Source organism: Grammomys surdaster, unplaced genomic scaffold (genome assembly GCF_004785775.1).
Source record: "Grammomys surdaster isolate TR1022 unplaced genomic scaffold, NIH_TR_1.0 272, whole genome shotgun sequence".
In the NCBI taxonomy this organism is placed as follows: Eukaryota; Metazoa; Chordata; class Mammalia; order Rodentia; family Muridae; genus Grammomys; species Grammomys surdaster.
Window position 1 is genome coordinate 59,519 of NW_021604713.1, and position 19,814 is coordinate 79,332.

Here is a 19,814-nt window from a genome sequence, read left to right on the forward strand (position 1 = left end):
GTCAATGTTACTGTGGATGCTGAGGTTCCTGTGTGTGTGTGTGTGTGTGTGCAGTCAATGTTACTGTGCATGCTGAGGTTCCTGTGTGTGTGTGTGTCCAGTCAATGTTACTGTGGACCCTAAGGTTCCTGCGTGTGCAGTCAATTCTACCGTGGATGCTAAGGTTCTCATACGTTTAAGCAGGAAGCCTACAAATGCAAGGTTTTCTAGCACAGTGTAACCAACATTAGTAAAGGGGTTAAAACCTGCTTTTTCAATGTCCTTTTGGCTTTTGACCAAGACTTTATAGAATTAACACTGGCAGACTCACCTGGATTGTTCGAATGAAGGACACTGTCACCCGTTCTTCAAATTCATTCAAGGGAGTGTAGAGGTTTAAAATTTTGACAATCTGTTGGAATGAAAGCAGAGTTCAGCACAGAACTTGACACACTGAAGGCAACTCTGACATTTAAGACTCTGTGACCATGGTGTCACAAAGCATTTAACTCTCTGAAAAGACCCCTCAAGGTGTGTGATTAGGCCGCCATTTATGGTGTGTTTCCACCCTTGGCTCACCCTGTGAGGCTTGAGCTCCTGTATGACGCTCATGTCCTCGATGCCACTCTTCCCCTATGCTTGGTGGCTTATACATGACTTCAGAAAACTCCTATCTGTAACTCCCAGCCTCTTTCCTGCCAGTAACCTAAGGCTCTTCAGGAAAGAACCAGGATCTTGTATGAGAGACGGCTTTCTTAACTGCATGTAACCACCCTCTTCTACCTCTTAAGAAAATTAATTTACAACTGAGATTTTTCTTAACCAGACAGTCTTTTGCGTGCCCATCAACTATTTTAGTGGGAGTATCCTACTGAATACAAGGCCAGGGACAGGCAATAAGTAACCTCACAGAAGTGAAATGTTTACTGGGGCAGGGAGCTGGGAAACTAAGAATGTGCAGGTCTTAAGAATTCTCAGGTTCATTTCAGAAGTCAGGAGGGAAGAGAATCATGTGTCTTCACCTTACTGAGTTTGGTTGGCTGCATAGGTATTCGTTGGGAAGAATATGTATTTGATTGGGAAAGTCTGGTTCCCTTTTATTGGTGTCTGTGGCCCATTTCTTAGGAGCTGTGACCAAAGGCAAGATCTAGGACTTTTATCTCTTTATAGACTAGTCATATGTCTACAACCAAATTATAGTATATAAATACAAATTTGGGGAGAGGAATTTAAAATATTTAAGTACCTTTAAATTGCTAAGGCTTCATTTAAAATGATACAAATGGAGTCTTAAAATATGGCCATATAAAAATTACAGTTGTAAAGAAAATATATAAAGAAAGCAAACAGCTTCATGTTGAGAGATTCAGAAAAAAAAATTCTAGGTAAGGAACCATCTGGAATTGTTCTTAAAAAATAGCAACATGAGGCATGCAAGATGTATCATTGGGTGAGGTCTCCTGCCACAAGATGGCACATTGGGTAAGGACTCCAGCAACCATGCCTGGTTATCTGAGGCCAATCCCCAGAGCCCACATGGTAGAAGAGAGAACCGACTCCTCCCAGTCAACCTCTGACCTCCATACACACATATAGCACATGTGAACATGCACATGTAATTTTAGAGTTGTTATCGAGGTTTGTGGGTCTTGTAACTTAGTACACAAGAAGGATCAGAAAGTTACAGGGAACTGACGTCAGGTTTTATAACCAAGGTGATCTCTGGTTCATCTTATCAGTTGCAAATCTGAAACTGTGTCAATGGGCCTGGAAGCACACCACTAGAAAACTCCTGGCAAGAACAGATCGGAAGGGCGAGCACTGGTCTTGAACCGCTGTACCTGCTGGGTAGTGAGGGAGGTACACAGAGAGCAGATGGCCTCAGCATCTTCATGGGTTTTCTTCTTCAGCTGGAGGAGCTGGGCTGCCTGGATCAAGGGCTCCATGGTCTGAACTGCTCCACTCTGGTGAAGGTTTTTTCCCCGAAGCCACTCTTCGAGTTGACTTATGTTGTACCTTAGCCAAGGCAGAAAAGGAAGCTGTGTTAGGCCTTAATTCATGGGGTGGGAGATGGGGAGGGGCACCTGCTGTGCTGTGTTGTGCAGGTGACAGTGCCCTCACTTCAATTGTCTCGCAGGGTTAAAAAGCTTGCAAGGTGGGGTAGGGAGATAGCTCAGTTTGTAAAATGTTTGCCTTGTAAGCAAGAGGGCCTGAGGTTGATCCCGACACACACACACACACACACACACTCCAAACACACAACAAAACCACAAACAGGTGAGGTAGCACTCAGTTATAACCCTGGTGCTGGGCTGAAGAGAGGGACTTTAGACTACTTTGGTGAGTTCCAGGCCAGTGAGGGCTTGTGTTTTGCTTGTTTTTGTTAGAGGTGGATGCTTGAGTTGTCCTCTAACCTCCACTTGTTCACCCACACGTGTATGAACCACTACGTGCACATGTGTGTTAAAAAAGATTCAGCAAAGTGCCTAGAATTCAGTAACCATATATTGAATGAAGAATGAATAGTTGGATGCATGCTTAAAATTAAGCAAAGAAGGAATATCTAATGTGTCTATATAGATTAACAGGGAGGGAAGCATTAAATATACTGAATTATAATTTGTATTTAATTTACAACCATTCAGACTTCCTTGACAGCCTTGATAAGTCCTGATCCATCTTTCTCGCTGCCCTGGCCACACTGCATTAGTCTTAATTAAAGGGTATTTGAGCATCTCCAGGCTAGTTTGGCCATCACTGCTTTGTGAACTTCACTAGTTAATAAGAAGGTGAAGGGTTTGAGTTATACCAATTGTGGGAAGGGCTACCAGTTAAATGTGGATTTCACCTGTGTTCTGACCCCAGCCTGTGTTGGGACCCTCTGACTCTGGAGATTGGTTCTAATGCTTTGTCTTAATTTGGCTCCCCAAATCACATGGGAATCTAGTGTCCAGATGCTGAGGGTCTCTGTCCCCAACTGGTTTTTGATTGGTCAATAAAGTTTATAACAGCCAATGGCTGGGCAGGGAGATGAAGGCAGGACTTTTAGATTTCCGGGGACAAGGGAGGAAGAGAAGGAGGAGGAGGAGCAAAATTACCGTGATGGGAATGCAGAGAGAGCAGACTTAAGGGCCGCAGGAGAGAGACAGCCCACTGACATGTAAGAGTCAGGAAAAATGGCCCCAGGAGCCAATTCCCCCCAAAACTGAGTCTGGAGTAACAGAGATGAAATATAGATTTAGCAAGTATTAACTCAGGAATATCGGAGGGTCATGTGTTAGCCACATGGAGATTCAGGAGTGTCCCAGCCACTGAATTAGTTAAGACGTATCAAAATATAAAGGTTACATGTACGTGTGTGTGTTTTCATTCAAGAATCCAGAGAACTCTGGCGGGTGGTGAAAAGTTCACACCTGCCGAGAGCTCAGAGCAGATTAACAGATTGTCACTCCAGCTCTCCACGTGCTGGCTGCTGGCGTGAGTCCCCTCTCACCTGAGTTGCATGCCTGTGCTCCAGGAGCAGGCGTCTTTCCGCAGGAGTAGGTTGTTAAGAGTCACAGCGTTGATCATGTAGAAGAGCTGTTTGAACACCTGCAGGATAATCTCAGGGTCCAGGCCCTGGTCACACAGGACTGTATGAAAAGAATTCATCTGGCGTACGATGGCCTCTAGGCAATACGAATTCTCTCCATCCACCATGCTGGAGGAGCGCTTCCGGTAACCAGTTGGCCTCACACCAGACAGCCCCTGGATACTCTCATTTTCCAACATGGCAGAAACTGAAAAGAAGGCAAGGTTAGAAGGTCGTATGTTCCCCTCAAAACTCTGCTGTAAGATCACTCAGGTCAATGAAACCGTTCAGATATGCACGGGGTCAACATATGCAGGGACTCAATACATTTGGCAAAGAATTTTGAATCTGGTGACTTTCCATCTTGAATAAAGTAACTATGGTACATAATGTTTCTTAAACTCATTGGTGTTTGGACAAAAATAATGGATATGTACTAGCTGAACTCTGTACTAGCTCTGTCAAGTACCTAAAGTTTAAGAACTGAGCCAACTCTGGTAGGGTTCGAGCCCAGGCACCAACTGTGTAATTATTAGGTTAGTTGCTTCAACATCCTTATTCAATAGCATTTAACTGTGTACCAGGTGGTGCTTTATGGACAGGACCTCTTTCATTCATCCAGCAGCCCTATGAGGCACTACACACTTTACCAATGAGCAAAATGAAGCATAAAGACATTGTATAATTTGGCTACAGAAACACTGTTAGGAAGAGTGAGCACTAGGATTTGAACCCAGGTCTTATTCAGGAACTGGTGCAATCAACCAGATTATTCCAAGTTTTGCAACATATCCAGCATGATAAATCAGTTCTTCTTCTACTGGTCTATGGGAAAACTTAAACCTTAAAAGAAAACTAGATAGGAAGGAGGATTTGGTATGAATTTATCCCAGGAACAATCCTTCTGAATTGGTCCTTTCACTCAGCCTGTTTGTGTTGTGAGGACCTAGAGATGCCATTACACAGATCCAGGTTTAACTTCTTTCTCTGCCTTCATGGAGAGCTGAGTGGCAAACCTGAACCAGTCTACTGTTAGAATGTAGCTGTTCTTTCCATTCTGATTTCATGTCCAACACTCAAGTGTACTCATTGCTGTGTGCAAAGTAAGCGAACAGGATTGCCCTGTGCTTCTGCAGCTTGATTCACAAGCACCTCCCTGGCAAGAAGAGACTGTCTTCATTGTGTTTGCACTCACACCATTATAGTGCTTGTAGAAATTACTACAGGAAAAAACATTAAGGAAAGCTACCTCGCTTTGCTGGCCTTGTGTTTTTATAGTATGCTGTTGAAAATTCCCTAAGTCTTAAGCGCAATGTGTAGTACTACATGCCTTCCCCAGAAAGGCCCTGGCTTGGAGGCCACAGCTAGTAACACTTGGTTCCTAAAAGGCAAGGCAAGCCTGCCACAACCTTCCTTCTCCAGACTCCAAGATGTGTGCAACGCCAACTTACCTATCATAGGTTGTAACAAGCCCTCGGCAATTTTAATGAGTTGCTGATAGATCTGAATGGAAAGGTCGCTTAGCACCTGACGGTATTCAGTGAGGTCAAAGTTCTTGAGACAGTGTTCATTCTGCTTCGCAGTGTTCTGTGTCATGAAGCCCTGAAGAGGAAAGGTGTGCATCAATAAGCTTCTGGGGTCCCCCGGGCTCCATCTACCTCCTGGGCTTGGGCACTTTAACAACGTCCCATTTGCAGGGCTCCACCCTCAGGCCTTCCCTACACGTGTAAAGCTCTAGAAAGCATGAGGCCTTTGGGATGGCCCTGGACCTTGAAGGTAGTGGAAATCTCATGACAGACAAGTCAAATTATGTAAACCAAAGGGCATAAATCATATGGATCCTCAAGATAAAGTTAGTTCTATATATGGAGTATCCTAAATCAGAAAAAAGTAATGAAGGAGGGATTCACACTTCCTGGATGTTTATCTGGTAATATCTGCATTCAGATTTCCCTAAAATCTTAGGCTACATAGGGCCTTACAGGAATATGGCATAGGCCAGGTTCTGTTTGTAGGAGACATCTACAGACGCTTGTCATCTTATCAGTTAATGGAATGGTATGAGGATGGCACTATCTCTTGGGCTGCTGGACTAGGATGAACATGTAATCTGGACCAAGTACCAACATCACAAAGACTCCTGTGACCAAAGCCTTTCTAGTTTCATCTTTTTTTTGTTTTGAGATGGTCTTTCTGTATCATTTAGGTTGTCCTCAAACTTGGGGTACTCCTTCCACAGCCTCCGCGTGCCACTGAGCCGAGCTCTGAGGTCCTTTTCAGTCAGGCCAAGAGGAATTAACAGAAAGCCAGAAAAATCAGTACTGTCATAGAGGCAGCCATTCCTCAATCTGTGACCCTTATCTCAAATTACAAGGCAAATTTTAATAAGAAAATGGGTGGAAACAGGAGAGATTGTTAAGGGGTGGGGTACTCTGCTCCACTTTGCTGTTTAGACGACACAGAGCCGGTTACACTGTGGTTTATCTTGTTCCCGAGAACAGAAGCACAAGGAGCAGTCCAGTGTCACGGGAGCCCTTGGTCTTGCCCTTTCATAACACTGTTGGAATACACAGTAATGGTGCTAGAGCTAATTGTCAGCCTGACAAAGGTCTAGGGTCACCTGGCAGCCAGGCCCCTGGTGGGAAGGCACACCCTGAATGTGGACTACACCGTTTCAGTGCTGGGCTCTGGACTGAAGGAAAAGGCAAGAGGGAGCCAAGCCAAGTACCACAGGCCTGCATTTATCCCTTGCTCTCTGCATCTCTCTGTGGATACAATGTGACCAGCTTCAAGTTTCTGCAACCTTGGTTTCTTACAACAGATGGTCAGTAGCCAGGGTTTGTGAGCCAAGTAAATCCTATCTCAATTAAGTTTTTGTCAGGGTACTTTGTCACAAATGAAACTAAGACACTGTGGAAAGCAGGACTCTTAATGAAATGCTAGAAAGTTTTCCCACACAGAAAGAGCTCGTAGGAAACTGAAGGCATCTGTTCAAAACAAAGGGCACTTCTTTCACCTTTACCATCCCTTTCAGAGTAAAATCAAGTGCCCAAACTCAAGTTCTAAATCCTAAAGGGAGGTAGGATCAAACCACATTCCAAAAATGACTGACTGGGCTGGAGATTAGTTCATTACTCTCTGGAGGACAGTGTTCCTATTTTATATGGCACAAAAGATTAAAATACTGTTGCACTGTTTTAATTTTTGCTACACCTTGACTTTGGGCAGGGTTAGATGTGTGAACGTCTGGGAGAGCATGGAGTCTAGACCTTGTTGGAATGTGGGAGGCAGCAGGCACTGGTGAAGCTGGACCGTGTACTGTCTATGCCATGAAGCTGGAGATACCGAATCGCAGAATGGCAGATGGTAATCCTCCCATGATAGGAATGTGAGTTCTAGAAAACGCTGGACTGAAGAGGTCCAGAGTGGAACATGAAATGATAGCCTCAGGTCAGTGAATCAAATCAAGCATGAAGCTGGGCCTCCACATCAATTTGTACCATGTGGCTCTGGATAGGAGCATGTCTCTTCTGGTGGCATCTTTATTCTGAAGTGGACAGAGCCCAAGAAACAGCCAAACACACCAGACACTTGACCTTTCTCCCAGTCTTCACTGATATAGCTCCTCTGGGACAGCTTTAGAAATTCGAGTCCTAAGGGTACCCTAGGGAGTCAAGGGGCTTTCTGGTACTGTGTGGTTAAACAAACTCATTACAACACCTGTTCTCTCTCTTGATTTTTCAGAGTTCTTGAGCCCACTCAAGCCCAGAGTCACCTGTGCCCCCACCCAGTCCTGCAAAGGCGTTCCCACAATCCGCAGTCCCGGTAGATGCCCCACAGACTTTACAACCATCATCTAAGGGGGATCCACAGCACTCCAAACTGCAAGTGGAAAAACTGGGGCCCACCTTGGGGCATTCTGCTCACTCCTCACCTCATCACCACTGTACTGCTTCAAACAGTGAAGGAAGCGGCAGGTGTTGGATAACCAGAATGATGTCATCTCAAAGTCATCATTATGCTTCTGTGGGAAGAAAAGCACAGCATTGGCTGAGTGCCTCCCATTGGCTGACATATATCCCCAGTGCCTTTCTCGTTCTGTTTCCTGTGTCACTCATCAATTCCTGGACAGCCCAGTGTATGCAGTCCACTTTCCAGTCCCAGAAAAGATAACCTTTGCTGAGAGGTTTGCTGTTCCTTCACTCCCCAGTCTCCTGATGAGTGATGTATGGCCCTGCACACATGGGAAGATCCCACTGACTCCCATAGGTGAAGACAGCGAAGCTGAGTGGTACAAATGAAGCTTAGGTCCAGCAGCACTGGGCTCTAGTCTGGTCTGAAACTTGGACTGGCCAACTCTGATTCTGAGCTATACAAGGCGTGCTAGAGAGCATAGCAGAGAAATATGCTGGTGTCCCATTGGTGTTCAGTGGCAAGAAACTAAGTGACCAAGGCTGCTTAGCAACCAATATATAACTTGATCCATCCAGTTTCTGCATTACCTCCACTGATGTTGCAGAACCCATTCTGTAAATGTATTTATCTGGGATTATTGACATGGCAATGAGTATGAGCTGTGACATAAAACAAGGCTGACCACATAGGCTATGGGGCCAGAGCAGGCTAATCTAGCCCAGAGCTATGGAGGCCCCCCTAAGGAAGTGACATTTGTAGTCCTAGGCTGTCTCAGACTCTAGCTGGAGCTTGTAAAAGAGGTCAAGGCCAGAGACACCAATATGAGAGTGATCAACAAGTACAAGTGCATGATACACGTCACAGCAATTAGCAGATACATCGTGTGGATGGATCAAGTCAGGGAAGGCAGGGCAGCTGCCAAGGGCTTGCAGCCGGGAGCTTAAGACTAACGTGTTCTCAAATCAGGGATCATAGGCTCAGGGACCTGGCGTGGTCTGGCTGCAGGGTTCCTTAGGGTGACTTCACCTGCTGGAAGCAGCAGTGTCAGGGAGAATTTGAGTCAGTTTCTGACGTAGGATTGTCACTGTCACTTAGGTCTAATCTCCCTGTAAAGTCCCCTTCCTACTGATTGACTCCAGCTCTTTTGTAAAAATGCCTAGCCCCTAAACAGGCTAGCCAGTGATGCCAGCAGCTGCTACTACATTCCGTAAGAGTCTTAAGAGTCCTAAGGTGGCATTTGTGGGCTGTTTTACCCCCACTGTCACAAGCAGCTGGTTCTGCTTCACTTTATAAACCTATGAATGGCAGAAGCTCTGCTGTGCCACCAACCAGGATTGTGTGCCCCAGACCCTTGGAACAGTGAGAGAGTATGGGTTCCTAAACTTGGTTCAGAGGTGGTACACATCGACAGCATCTATCCTAGTGGGCAGCCAGGCTTTCCTGGAAACACAGGCTCAGCAGTGAGGTTGCTGCGGGCCCACATGAAGTTCTGTGCTTCCTGACATTTGCAGACCTGACCCTGCTCAGAGAACTGATAGGTGTCCCAGATAGTGTAACGGGCAGAACACTAGCTTTGCTAGGGCTATGGGGAACTAGGTTATGGTCTGCACGGGTTCCTTACTTACCTTGAGGACTTTCTTAATGCCATTGATGGTGGAGCTCAGCAACGAGTGTACCTTGAGGTCATCGTTGGTGTAGTCCGCATGCCTGATGCACATATAGAGAATGTATGCAGGCAGACAGGGCACGGTGCCCGACAGCATCTGGGGCTTCAGGTCTAACGGAGATAACAAGTGAGCTAGATTAGAACACTTTAAACATCAGAATTGCTTGCTTCAAAAAGAAATGTTTGCATTATTTCTCTGTAGCTCATCTAGGAATCCACTCCTCACAGGGCTTGAAAGAGGGATAAGAAACTGAGGTAGTGTAAAGCCCCTATCGCTCCTGTATCCAAACATTTAGTGTCTAGCTGCTGGTGCTGTTTGGGGGAAGTTATGGACCCTTCAGAAGGTGGAGCCTTGTTGGAGGAAGTGCATCACTGGGGGTGGTCTTCGAGGGTTTATAGCCTTGTCCTACTTCCTGCTTCCTCTCTCTACTCCCTGTGTGCCGATGAAATGGGATCAGCCAGCTTCCTGTTCCGGTGCCTGAGGCCACGCCTTCCTTGCCTTTATGGACTCTAGACCGGTAAACCAAAGGAACTCTGAGTTGCTTTAGGTCACCGTATCTTATCTCAGCAACAGATAACTGCTGTACACGCTCATCCACCCAGGCACCAGCAGCTGTGGGCACTGGTCAAAAGCAAAAGTATGGCATGGCCAGGTATAGTGGAACACACCTTTAACCCCAGCCCTCAGGAGGTAGAGGCAGGTAGATCTCTGTGAGTTTGAGGTCAGTCTGGTCTACATAGAGCGTTTCAGGTCAGCCAGGGCTACATAGAGAAATTATGCTTAAAAACAAACACCCCACTCCACATTCCTTTTCTTTCTTCCTTCCTTCCTTCCTTCCTTCCTTCCTTCCTTCCTTCCTTCCTTTCTTTCTTTCTTTCTTTCTTTCTTTTTTTCGAGATAGGATTTCTCTTTATAGCCCAGGCTGTCCTGGAACTCACTCTGTAGATCAGGCTGGCCTCGAACTCAGAAATCTGCCTGCCTCTGCCTCCCAAGTGCTGGGATTAAAGGCTTGCACCACCACTGCCTGGCAGCCCACTCTACGTTCTTAGGTGCTTGTACTGCAGCAGTAAAGCAAACAGGTCCCCAGTGATTTATCTACCACATGGATAAAAGGGCCACAAGTTACAAATGCACGCCATGGTCCTCAGGAAGGGGCTTATAGCTAGAGGCAGGCTATAAATAGAATCTGGGTCATGCAATGGGGTGGGAATGCACCAGAACTTCTGACTGGGCATAGTGGATTCTTTGATATGTGAAGATTGGTATCAGGATAATTTAGCAGTATCATATCTGATAGCAAATTGTTATGTTCCCAACAATAGCCAGTTGGCCAAGGTCGGAGAGGGCCGAAAGTATCTGTGGTCCATGAGTGTGATGTTTAGTTTTTTGCCAACTTGGCACAGGCTAGGGTCATCTGGGAAGAGAGAGCTTCAACTGGGAAAATACCTCCTGTGAAGTACCCTGGGGAGGGGACATTTTCTTGGTCAGTGAATGGTGTGGGAGAGCCCACCATGCTGGGTGTGTTCCTGGATGGCATACAGGGAGAGAGCCAGTAAGCAGCGCTCCTCCCGGGTGTCTGCTTCAGTCCTGTCTCCAGGCTCCTGCCTTGAGTTGTCTTCAGGATACCGTGCAATCATAATGGGCATGGTGTTTTACAGCAACAGAAGGCACATTTGAACAGCAGAGAGCTGTCCGTTTGGAATGATTACCTGGCAGCCCTGATGACTCATGGTTGAACTGGTCCAACAGCCCACAGTCTGCACTGCCGTCACATGGTGGAAGCCATGTTCAGTCTGCCCTGCCCCTTCTCTGGTTCCTCTCCTTTGACCTTTTCCCTGCCTTGGATCGTGACTCTTTATGAACTCAGGAGGCAGAGGCAGGCAGACCTCATGATAAACTCACATTCCCTGCCCCTCCTTCCTAACTCCCCTAGGAAACTGTCAGATGGACTTTAGTCTCTTGGGGAGCTAAGGAGCAGAGCAGCAGGAAGAGGCCTGGTGCCTGGTAAGATGGCGGATGGGAAAGGGCCTCACACTTCACTGTGGCTCTGGCTCTATCCCAGCTCACAGCCTGGGATAGTCTCATTATCCTGACCAAACCAAGCCCGGAAAACTCTCTGGTCTTGGAACTCACAAATGGGAAGGCCTTCCATTCTACCTGGGCCAGCAGCATCCTGAAGTCATCTGTCAAGGCTGACTAGGGTTGGGAGGGGGCTGGGCTGCATGTGTCTTCAGTTGATTCACAGGTTACATCATTCTTTCAAATATATCCTTCCCGTTAGTGTTAATTACAGGGCACAACACTCTGGACACATGGTTAACATTCTGGCATTGTCTATGTTCAATAAATGGCTATAGATTGGCTCTTGGCTCTGTTTAGAATGCTAGGAATGTTCATCCAGAAAAAAAAAATGAATTTTATAGGCCTACACTTCCAATCTTTACTGTCTTACTTCAGGCTTTACCTATGGGCAGATTTAAGCAGCTTGCCTTGCCTTGGAGTCGTCTGTTGTGATAGAACAGACTCCCTTCTGTTTCTAGGCAGATGTTAGGATCTTACAGTGTGGGGATTACAACTCTTTTTTCTCCTCTCTGAAGCAACTAGCCAGTGACAGGTTCATAAGAGGTTCATCTATGTGTGGGGGGTTGTCTGAAGGGCAGATGGTGAGGTACTCTTTCTTGGGATATAGGTAGGAGGTGATTGCCTGGAGCCGTGTAAGCAATGAAAGCAGAAGGCGGCTTGATTCACACATATTTAACTTATGGAATTCAGAGTCCTGTTTAGTTACTCAGCACATATACTGTGTATGTAACTCTGAAGCTGTACACTTTTGTGTTTCACACTCACCACAGAGTGAAGGTTTGCTTGTTATAGGTCTCATATAGTTGTTGGAGCATAACAGTCATCAGCACTCAAAACACCCAAATCAAATGACCAAAGGGCAACCATGCTAGGCAGAAACCATGTTCTAGTCCTCTCGCGTTCCCAGCCTAGGCCCCATACTCAGCAGAGGTCTTCATGCCTGGGAGGGCAATGTTTACCTTGAGTTCCACCTCTTTGAGTGAGAAAGCCCTGCAGTGCACTCTCTGGGTCTATCTCACATGCTGGGGAAGGCAGGGACAGTCCCACCACCCTGTTTGACAGATGGGGACACTACAGTATCATTTAGAAGGGGGCCAGTAGCATAGGATCAGACAGAATAATCTTCCTTTTGCCTCACAGGACTCTCTAAGATTTTTCCTCCTGACTCTGTAGGATGGAGCATACAGGAGGTTTATTGACGCTGATGAGGCTGAGATAAGAAAAGAAGGAGACCAGAATTACTGAGGACACTGGCTCCCACGAGGACAGTAAGCCATCCCTGAAGGTGGCATCTGCGACTGGCCACAGAGAACTATCTTCACACAAGCCTCAACAATGTGCAAATAGGACTCAGACCTCCTAACTGGGCATCCATGAAGATGACCCCATCGGCAGGAGGTGTTCCAAAGCTACGGGAGCTGGATGTGAGGTAGCAGGAGTTCTCGTCCTGAGGACCAAGCCAGAGGGAGTCTACCTTTTCTGGAGCAGCTGAAGCTGCTGGGCCACATACTGAGCCTCTATCACTCATAATATGGCATTTCACACACACACACACACACACACACACACACACACACACACACACAGGAGAGCACTGGTCCTCAACTACATGGCCAGGGAGGAAAGGAGGCAAGCTTACACAGAGGCTGTGCGATTCCAGAGGTCAACACATGCATGCTGGATTGCACAGCACTAACAAACTGTAACTAGAAAACATTTTAGTCCTTGGCTCACTATTTATCCACTCTGTGACTTGGGGGGACAGTTCCCAGAATGATCTCAGCATCCTCCAATGGCTGGATGCTGGACAGTGCCTTTAGATACAGATGCTGGGAGAGATAAACAATCAGGGAGGGAATGACCTTTGGCACAGTTGCCGACAAGTCCACGCTGCAAAAGCACTGTTGCCCACCTGAACTTCCCCAGAGAAAGAAGAATTGCAGCCATTACTGCAGAGAAGCACGTGGCAGGCAGGAGCCATGTGGCCACTGGCAGAACAGAGACCCTCCCTTCCCTGAGTGAATGCAAAGCTTTGAAAAAGCAACGAAGAGCATAGGAACAGCTGGAGATGGTGGGCATGAGGTAGAGGAGGGGACTGTAAGATCCCCTGGGGAGATGGGAGAGTTGACTGAATAGAAACTGAGAAGAAAACTGCAGGTGGCACACCACGGTAGGTCCTGACCTGTTACCAGGTTCCGGATGAGGAGGGCCTCGTCCTCTTTGTGGTACTCCAGCATGCCTTGGAAGTCCTTCTCTTTCCGTTGGACTGTGACCTGTCTTGTGAGTTCATGGTGCCTCCTGTCATTCTGTGCCAGTGCCTGGGCAGCTGAGTGAGAAAGAGAAGACAGAAACATGGTGAGAACATGCAGTGGAGGCCGGCAGGAGGGGAGGGGTATCATGCTCACACTCTATGTATCTGTGCCTTATAGCTGGAACCTCTCTAGCTGTGGGTTGAAGGCCTCAGCACCTGTGCTGGGGTCCACTGTGTTCAAGGATGAGGGAGGATCGCTGGAAGGAAAACAGGTAGGTATGGCGCCAGAGACAGTATGAGAGTGGTGGCAACCATGTTCAGTCTGCCCTGCTAGCAAGAGCTTTTCTTCTACCAAGCTGTAAGGAAGGTCCCCCAGTCTGAGAGGAGAGCCTGTTCTCCTCAGTTCCATGTGTGCACCACAGCACGGGCCATCATGACACTGATGGTAGAGTTGTGGGCTGGCCAGGGGGCAGGCGATGCCAGTGGAGAAGAATCATGGGATCCAGATGTAGTGTGAGGCTGGGGAGTGTGCTAAGTGCAGATCACACAAGCAGTTATCTGGGAAGTGTCCTAGGGGTACCAATTGGTGTATCAAGAACTTGCCAAACGTCATTCAGACCTTTCCCCCAGCCTAGAGGAGGGTAGTAGACTCCAAATATTATTCATTGCACACTGCACACCTGGGTACCAACAGTATGAGGGTACTGTCATCAGCATGGGACATATATGAAGTCCCCAGTCTCACCCCCACCAGTCCAGCTGAGGAGATGCATTTGTGTCTTTACATGAAAAACCCTTGACGATGCATCTTGGCCAGGAGCCAGGTCAGGGGTGTGCCTTGTAGGTGCTGGTGGAGGCTGAATACAGAGAAAGGAGCAGGAGGAAAGAAAGTAGGCAAGAACAGGGCTGGTCCATCAACCCGGCCTCTAGATCAGTGGTTCTCAACCTGTGGGTTGTGACCCCTCTGGGGTTGCATATCAGATAATATTCTGCATATAGATATTTACATTATGATCCATAACAGTAGCAAAATTACAGTTATGAGGTAGCAATGAAATGATACAGCATTGGGAAGGTTGAGAAACCACACCCCTAGATGAACGGGGAAAGAGCAGGGTAAGTGATCCCCCACGGTGGGCATTTGTAACTGGAGGGATGTTCTGTGTGTGTGCACACGCATGTGCACATACGGAGGAGCATCAGGTAAGAGCAGGGACTTTACTCTGCTGGCCTTGGGGAGGTGAGAGGAGAGACAGTGCTTTGAGCGGAGGCGGGCCCTGGGGAGCTACTGAGCCACCTGGGAACAGAGGGTGAAGACTGGTCACAGGGGAGGAAGGACACAGGGAGTGAGGTGGAGGAGAGGGGAAGACAGTCTTCTGGACTGAGCGGAATGGATAGGCTGGAAGCCAAGAGACTTGGGCAATGACCACCTGAGGATCAGAAGGTAAATCCCCATAAACGGAGGGCACACAGGGGCAAGTGCAGAGAGACCAGCAATTGAGAAAAGGCCAGACGCTGCCTGCTGTGGGCAGAGCTATCCCTCACACTATAGAAGCCATGGACATACACCCTGGGTTCAGTGATGTGCCCAGATCTGTGGCCTCAGGACAGCACAGGGCATGACTCTAAGCCTAGGGTGGTGGCTCTTGGGTAGAGGGAGGAAGATTATCTGAGACATGAAGCACCTGAGGGTTACAAGTAGGGTAGGACATGTTTAGAGGGTACACCAGTCACAGGAAAGGACACTCCCAGGGCTTAAGGAAAGCGATTTAGACATCCCATCTGTCCCACCATCTAGACTCCAAATTGGAAGTTTAGTTGTGACATCCTGTGGCATGGGGTGAGGGCCCCAGGTCTTTGTGTCACAGTGTTCTTTCACACCAGACAGCCTCACTCTGCCTCTATGTACCTGTGTGGCTCTTTCCTCCAGTCTTGCTCACACCTGCTCAAGCTTGGGTCTCTTCTCTAGGCCCTACCTGCTGAGGATATGTGGGCTCCCAGCAGCTAAATTCTCCCAGGACATGGCTGGCATAGGCATAGCCACCAGGAAACTCATGAAGTGGACAATGGGCCAAAGGGCAGGCAGCTGAGTCCCACAGGCTGGCAGGGTCACCTCTGCCTCATGCACACCCAGGCACACACTCATGCACGCCCAGGCACACTACCTTCTAAGTCCTGGACCTTCTTCATGTAAATCTTCAGCTGCTTTTTCAGCTTCTTCTCATTCTTTTCCAGCTTCTCTACCAATTCCTTAAAATCCTGAAAGAATAAAGTTGTTGTGTGAGAACAGGACGTTGGCCTCACCCTGAAGGAAAGGAAAAAAAGAATTCTTGCCAGGAACAGAGAAGCCCAGAGAGGCTGAGGAGCCCGCTCAGGTAGGAGCAGAAGGGCCAGCTCACACAGGCTCAGAACCTGCTCAGAGCCCAGATGAGTCAGAGTTCATTCTGCCAGCAATAACAGAGTGAACTCCCAGGGCGAGTTCCTCCCATTGGGGCACTCGGGCACCTTGTGGAATCCCAGGGCTCCCTAAGCCAAGCCTCCCCAGGGGACACCCAGTCTAGGTATCCCGGGAGTAGCAGGCAGGCAGCACTCTGGGTGGAGGTGTGGGAATGCAGCCACACAGCTGGCAGAGTCAGCAAGCCAAACAGAGGCTTCTGGGATCAGAAGCCAAACAGGACAGGGGCTGTGGCCCCAATACCTAGTAACTGTTGTCACTGGAGGCAAGACAGTCCACTGGGACCTAGAACAGCAAGCTGTCCCTGGAAGGACTTTGCTATCACTATTGCCCTCATCGAGCTATGGGCGGGTGGTAGGAAGGGAGAGAGGAAGAGAACCCTGCCTTTTCGCCAGTAGAGCCAAGCCTAGGAAACTACAGCGATGGAGAAGGGAGAGGTAAACAGTGCATCCTGAGAGCTCTGTAAGATCTTCAGTGTGGAGCCCTGTGTGTCGCAGACAGGTATAGAACCCAGGGCACTGTGTGTGCTGGGTGACTGCTCCACAGCTGAGAAAGAAACTTTGCCTTGGATGACATTGTTTTAAAGGATTTATTTTAATTTTATGTGTCTGTTGTTCTATGTGCCTATGTGCACCAGAGTGCGTGTGTGTCTGTGGGGGTCAGAGGATGGAAGAAGTCTTTAAGGTAGGCCTACTAAAGAGAGTCAGTTACAAGATCAATACCTGAGCTATGTAGGCTTTGCATATAATTCTAATTACAGGTGTTCTGAGGGACTTTATCTTTATTTAAAAGGGGAAGAGGCTAGCAAGATGGCTCAGTGGGCACTGGCATTGCTGCCAAACCTGATGACTTGAATTTAATCTCCAGTATCTATGTGTGGGAGAGAAGTCTTCCTCTAACTTCCTCATGGGTGTGGTAGAATTCCTCATATATATATATATGAATGAATAAATAAATAAATAAATAAATAAATAAATAAATAAATAATACAGATAGTGAAAAGCCCTTCTCAGATTGAGAGGAATCTATACACTCACCTAGTCTATAGAAGAGGAGTGAGAGCACAGACAACTGGGGAGAAGAAGAGAGAAAAGGAGTGGTGCACGCGTGTGTGTGTGTGTGTTAACAGATCAGGGACTCTGCAAGAACCCAGTTGGTACAAAGGACTTAAATGTCTTGAGAAACTTTAGTCAAGGTTCCTGTGGAATAGATAAGGTCACTGTCCTACAGCTGTGAAAGAGATACCATGATCACAGCAACTCTTACAAAAGAAAACATTTAACTGGGGGCTGGCTTACAGTTTCAGAGGTTTAGTCCATTATCATCATGGCAGCGAGCATGGTGGCATGCAGGCAGGTGCTGGAGCAGTAGCCAAGAGCTATGTAATGATAGTGGGCGGGACCTCTGAAACTAAGCCAGCCTTAGTTGAATGTTTCCCTTTGTAAGAGTTGCATTGATCATGGTTTCTCTTCACAGCAATAAAACCCTAATAATCAGATCTTCCATGTCTGTCTGGAGCATAGCTATCTCCAGTGGGATGTGCTAGAATCTCTGACTTGTACATGGACATTGTTATTTTAATACATCAGGTCCTATACTATTTCAATTATCACTCATCAACAGACAAGTTTTCTCTGTCCCTGTTCCTACTATAGAGCTAAGAACATGATCTATGCCCATCTGATAGCTCCTGATTCTACTTCTGTCCAGAAATGATCCCAAGAGCCACAATCAATGAGGCATGGCCACTTACCAGGTTCTCATTGGTCAGCCGGGATATCTCCTGCTGGACACCAAATTCTACCTGGGCCTCAGGGGAGAGCAGCAGAGTCTGGCAGAAGGTCTGCTGCTGTTTGTCCATCTCCTCCTTCAGGCCCTCCACCTGGGCCTTAAGATGCTCCACCTCCTCCTCATGCTCCAGGCTCTGGGCCTGCAGCTGTGCCTCCAGCAACCTGTACCCAGAGAAGCAAGCCAGGTCACCATGTGACTAGGGTGGGCACCCGTCGTGAAGGGCTACAGACAAAAGCAACAGGAGCAGCCAAGCACATAGCAGGAGCAATCACATGGCCCCAACAAGAATGCACGCAGCAGGGAGATCTCAACAGGCAAGCAGACCAACTGATCCTTTCAGATGACCAGAAACCAAGGCCAAAGGCACTCTTGGGCTTAGGCCTCTTTGGCCACCCTCATTGTTTGTTCTATGGGTATAGACTACTGATTTGATATTAAGAGACTGTCTCCATGTCAAGATGCCATTACCATAAATAAATGTCTCATAGTATCTTAAAATAGCAGTGTCAACATCTGCCCCAAAGTTTGTAAAAATTTCCTTGTAAAGATAAGATACTGATAAACAGAGCTAATTATATTAGTTTATTTTTCCTTTAGATTCCATTCAATTTTTTAGGAGAAGAGCTAATATTTTGCCTTTTATCTCCACCTTTGGTATCCCACTTTTTCTCATGTATAATTTTTTTATATCAATTTCCCCTCTTATCTAAAAAGCTATTTGGGGAAATGTTTAAGATCAACTAGTGTCATAAGAAACAAAGATCAGAGGAAGTTTGGAGAGGCTGAGAGGAGGCTCGGAGATTTGTCAAAGAGGCCAGTGGCTAGAGTGTCAGGCACTGAAGGAAAGCCTCTGCCTGCTTTAGCAGAGGGTCAGCAGCAGCCGCACCTTGGGATCTGACCCTCACATGACCAGGTCATCATCTTCTGGGACTTGACTACCTGATGTAGCTTTCTGATTTAGCGTGGTCACCTTCAGTGAAAAGGGACATGGTCAATGGGGTTCTGAAGGACACAGTCGCCCCTGTCTTTATCTGGATATAGTAAAGTTTCTGCTCAGGGCAGTGACCAGGGACATCTCCTGATGTCCAGATGGCAAGGAGTGGGCAGCCATCGTGCCTTTTCTATCTGGGAGATGGTAACTACCATAGAGAAGAAGGAGCAAGAGTGGAGAGTCTACTTTGTTGACAGAAGCAGCCACTTTTAGGCAGCCAAGCAGCTCTATAGCAGGGTGTGTGTGTAAGGGCTTCTTAGCAAAGAGATGCAAATGAAAGAGAAACTGATAAAGGGATCTGGCCTCTCACCACAGGAAAACAAAGGTAATACCAGAGTGGTGGAAAAGAGTCCAACAGCTGCCTTTTAGATAGCATACAGTATTCAGACAGCATTGGACATTGGCTACAACATACTAAAACTCATCAAGTGTAAGACAGAAGTCAACAGGAGAGAGGATGTGGACTGGTTGGTTCCAGGGAACTATCCCAGACCCACTTTCTGACCGACTGTGTATCTCCTGCTAGCACCTGCCTTACTCTCAAGTGGATTCAGCCCAGGGCTCTATGCCAGGAGTAAGGTTCCCAGTCAGGCATCTAAAAGATCTCCTAAGACATGGGCTGGTGTGCTATTTTCTAATGCATTCGGCTTGATTTTTCTTTGTGCCACATCCAACCTCATGACAGATATGAAGAGCATCCTAGAAATGCACACACAGGTTCCCACTCTAACAAAACAAACTTGACTGGCAGGACTCTGACCCCATTGAAAAACCTCTCTCTGACTGGCAGGACTCTGACCTCGTTGAATAATCACCATAGTAGACACAGAGGCAGCAGCTAATGCTTCTCTGCTCTCTCCAGATGTAAAGCATTACCTGTGATAATCCTCTTCCTTATGGTGACCCTGTGTGGCAGGGCCTGCTCTGATCCACCATTTGGCAATAGGGGACCTGACCCAGATGTCCCCAGCAAAGGCTACAGCACTAGAGGTGTGCCATTCCCCTCTCCATTATCTTAGAAGCAGCAGGGAGAAGGTCACATGATGAGCAAGCATAAGCTGAGGTGTGGGCACCAGCCAGTCACTGAGGGATCCAGGTCTCACACTCCTCCA

General features: G+C 47.4%; 1 protein-coding gene across 1 annotated transcript in view; it reads right to left on the bottom strand.

Moving 5' to 3' along the window:
• The window catches only part of Myo5b (myosin VB), a 302,464-nt gene that overhangs the window by 6,851 nt on the left and 275,799 nt on the right, over positions 1-19,814 (bottom strand). Inside the window, exons 30-38 of the mRNA XM_028776757.1 lie at positions 17,674-17,872; positions 15,631-15,724; positions 13,397-13,540; positions 9,091-9,242; positions 7,485-7,574; positions 5,002-5,152; positions 3,473-3,758; positions 1,821-1,995; positions 311-391 (exon numbers count right to left, since the gene is read on the bottom strand). Coding sequence (XP_028632590.1) covers positions 311-391; positions 1,821-1,995; positions 3,473-3,758; positions 5,002-5,152; positions 7,485-7,574; positions 9,091-9,242; positions 13,397-13,540; positions 15,631-15,724; positions 17,674-17,872 — 1,372 coding nt within the window. The remainder of the gene's footprint in view (positions 1-310; positions 392-1,820; positions 1,996-3,472; positions 3,759-5,001; positions 5,153-7,484; positions 7,575-9,090; positions 9,243-13,396; positions 13,541-15,630; positions 15,725-17,673; positions 17,873-19,814) is intronic.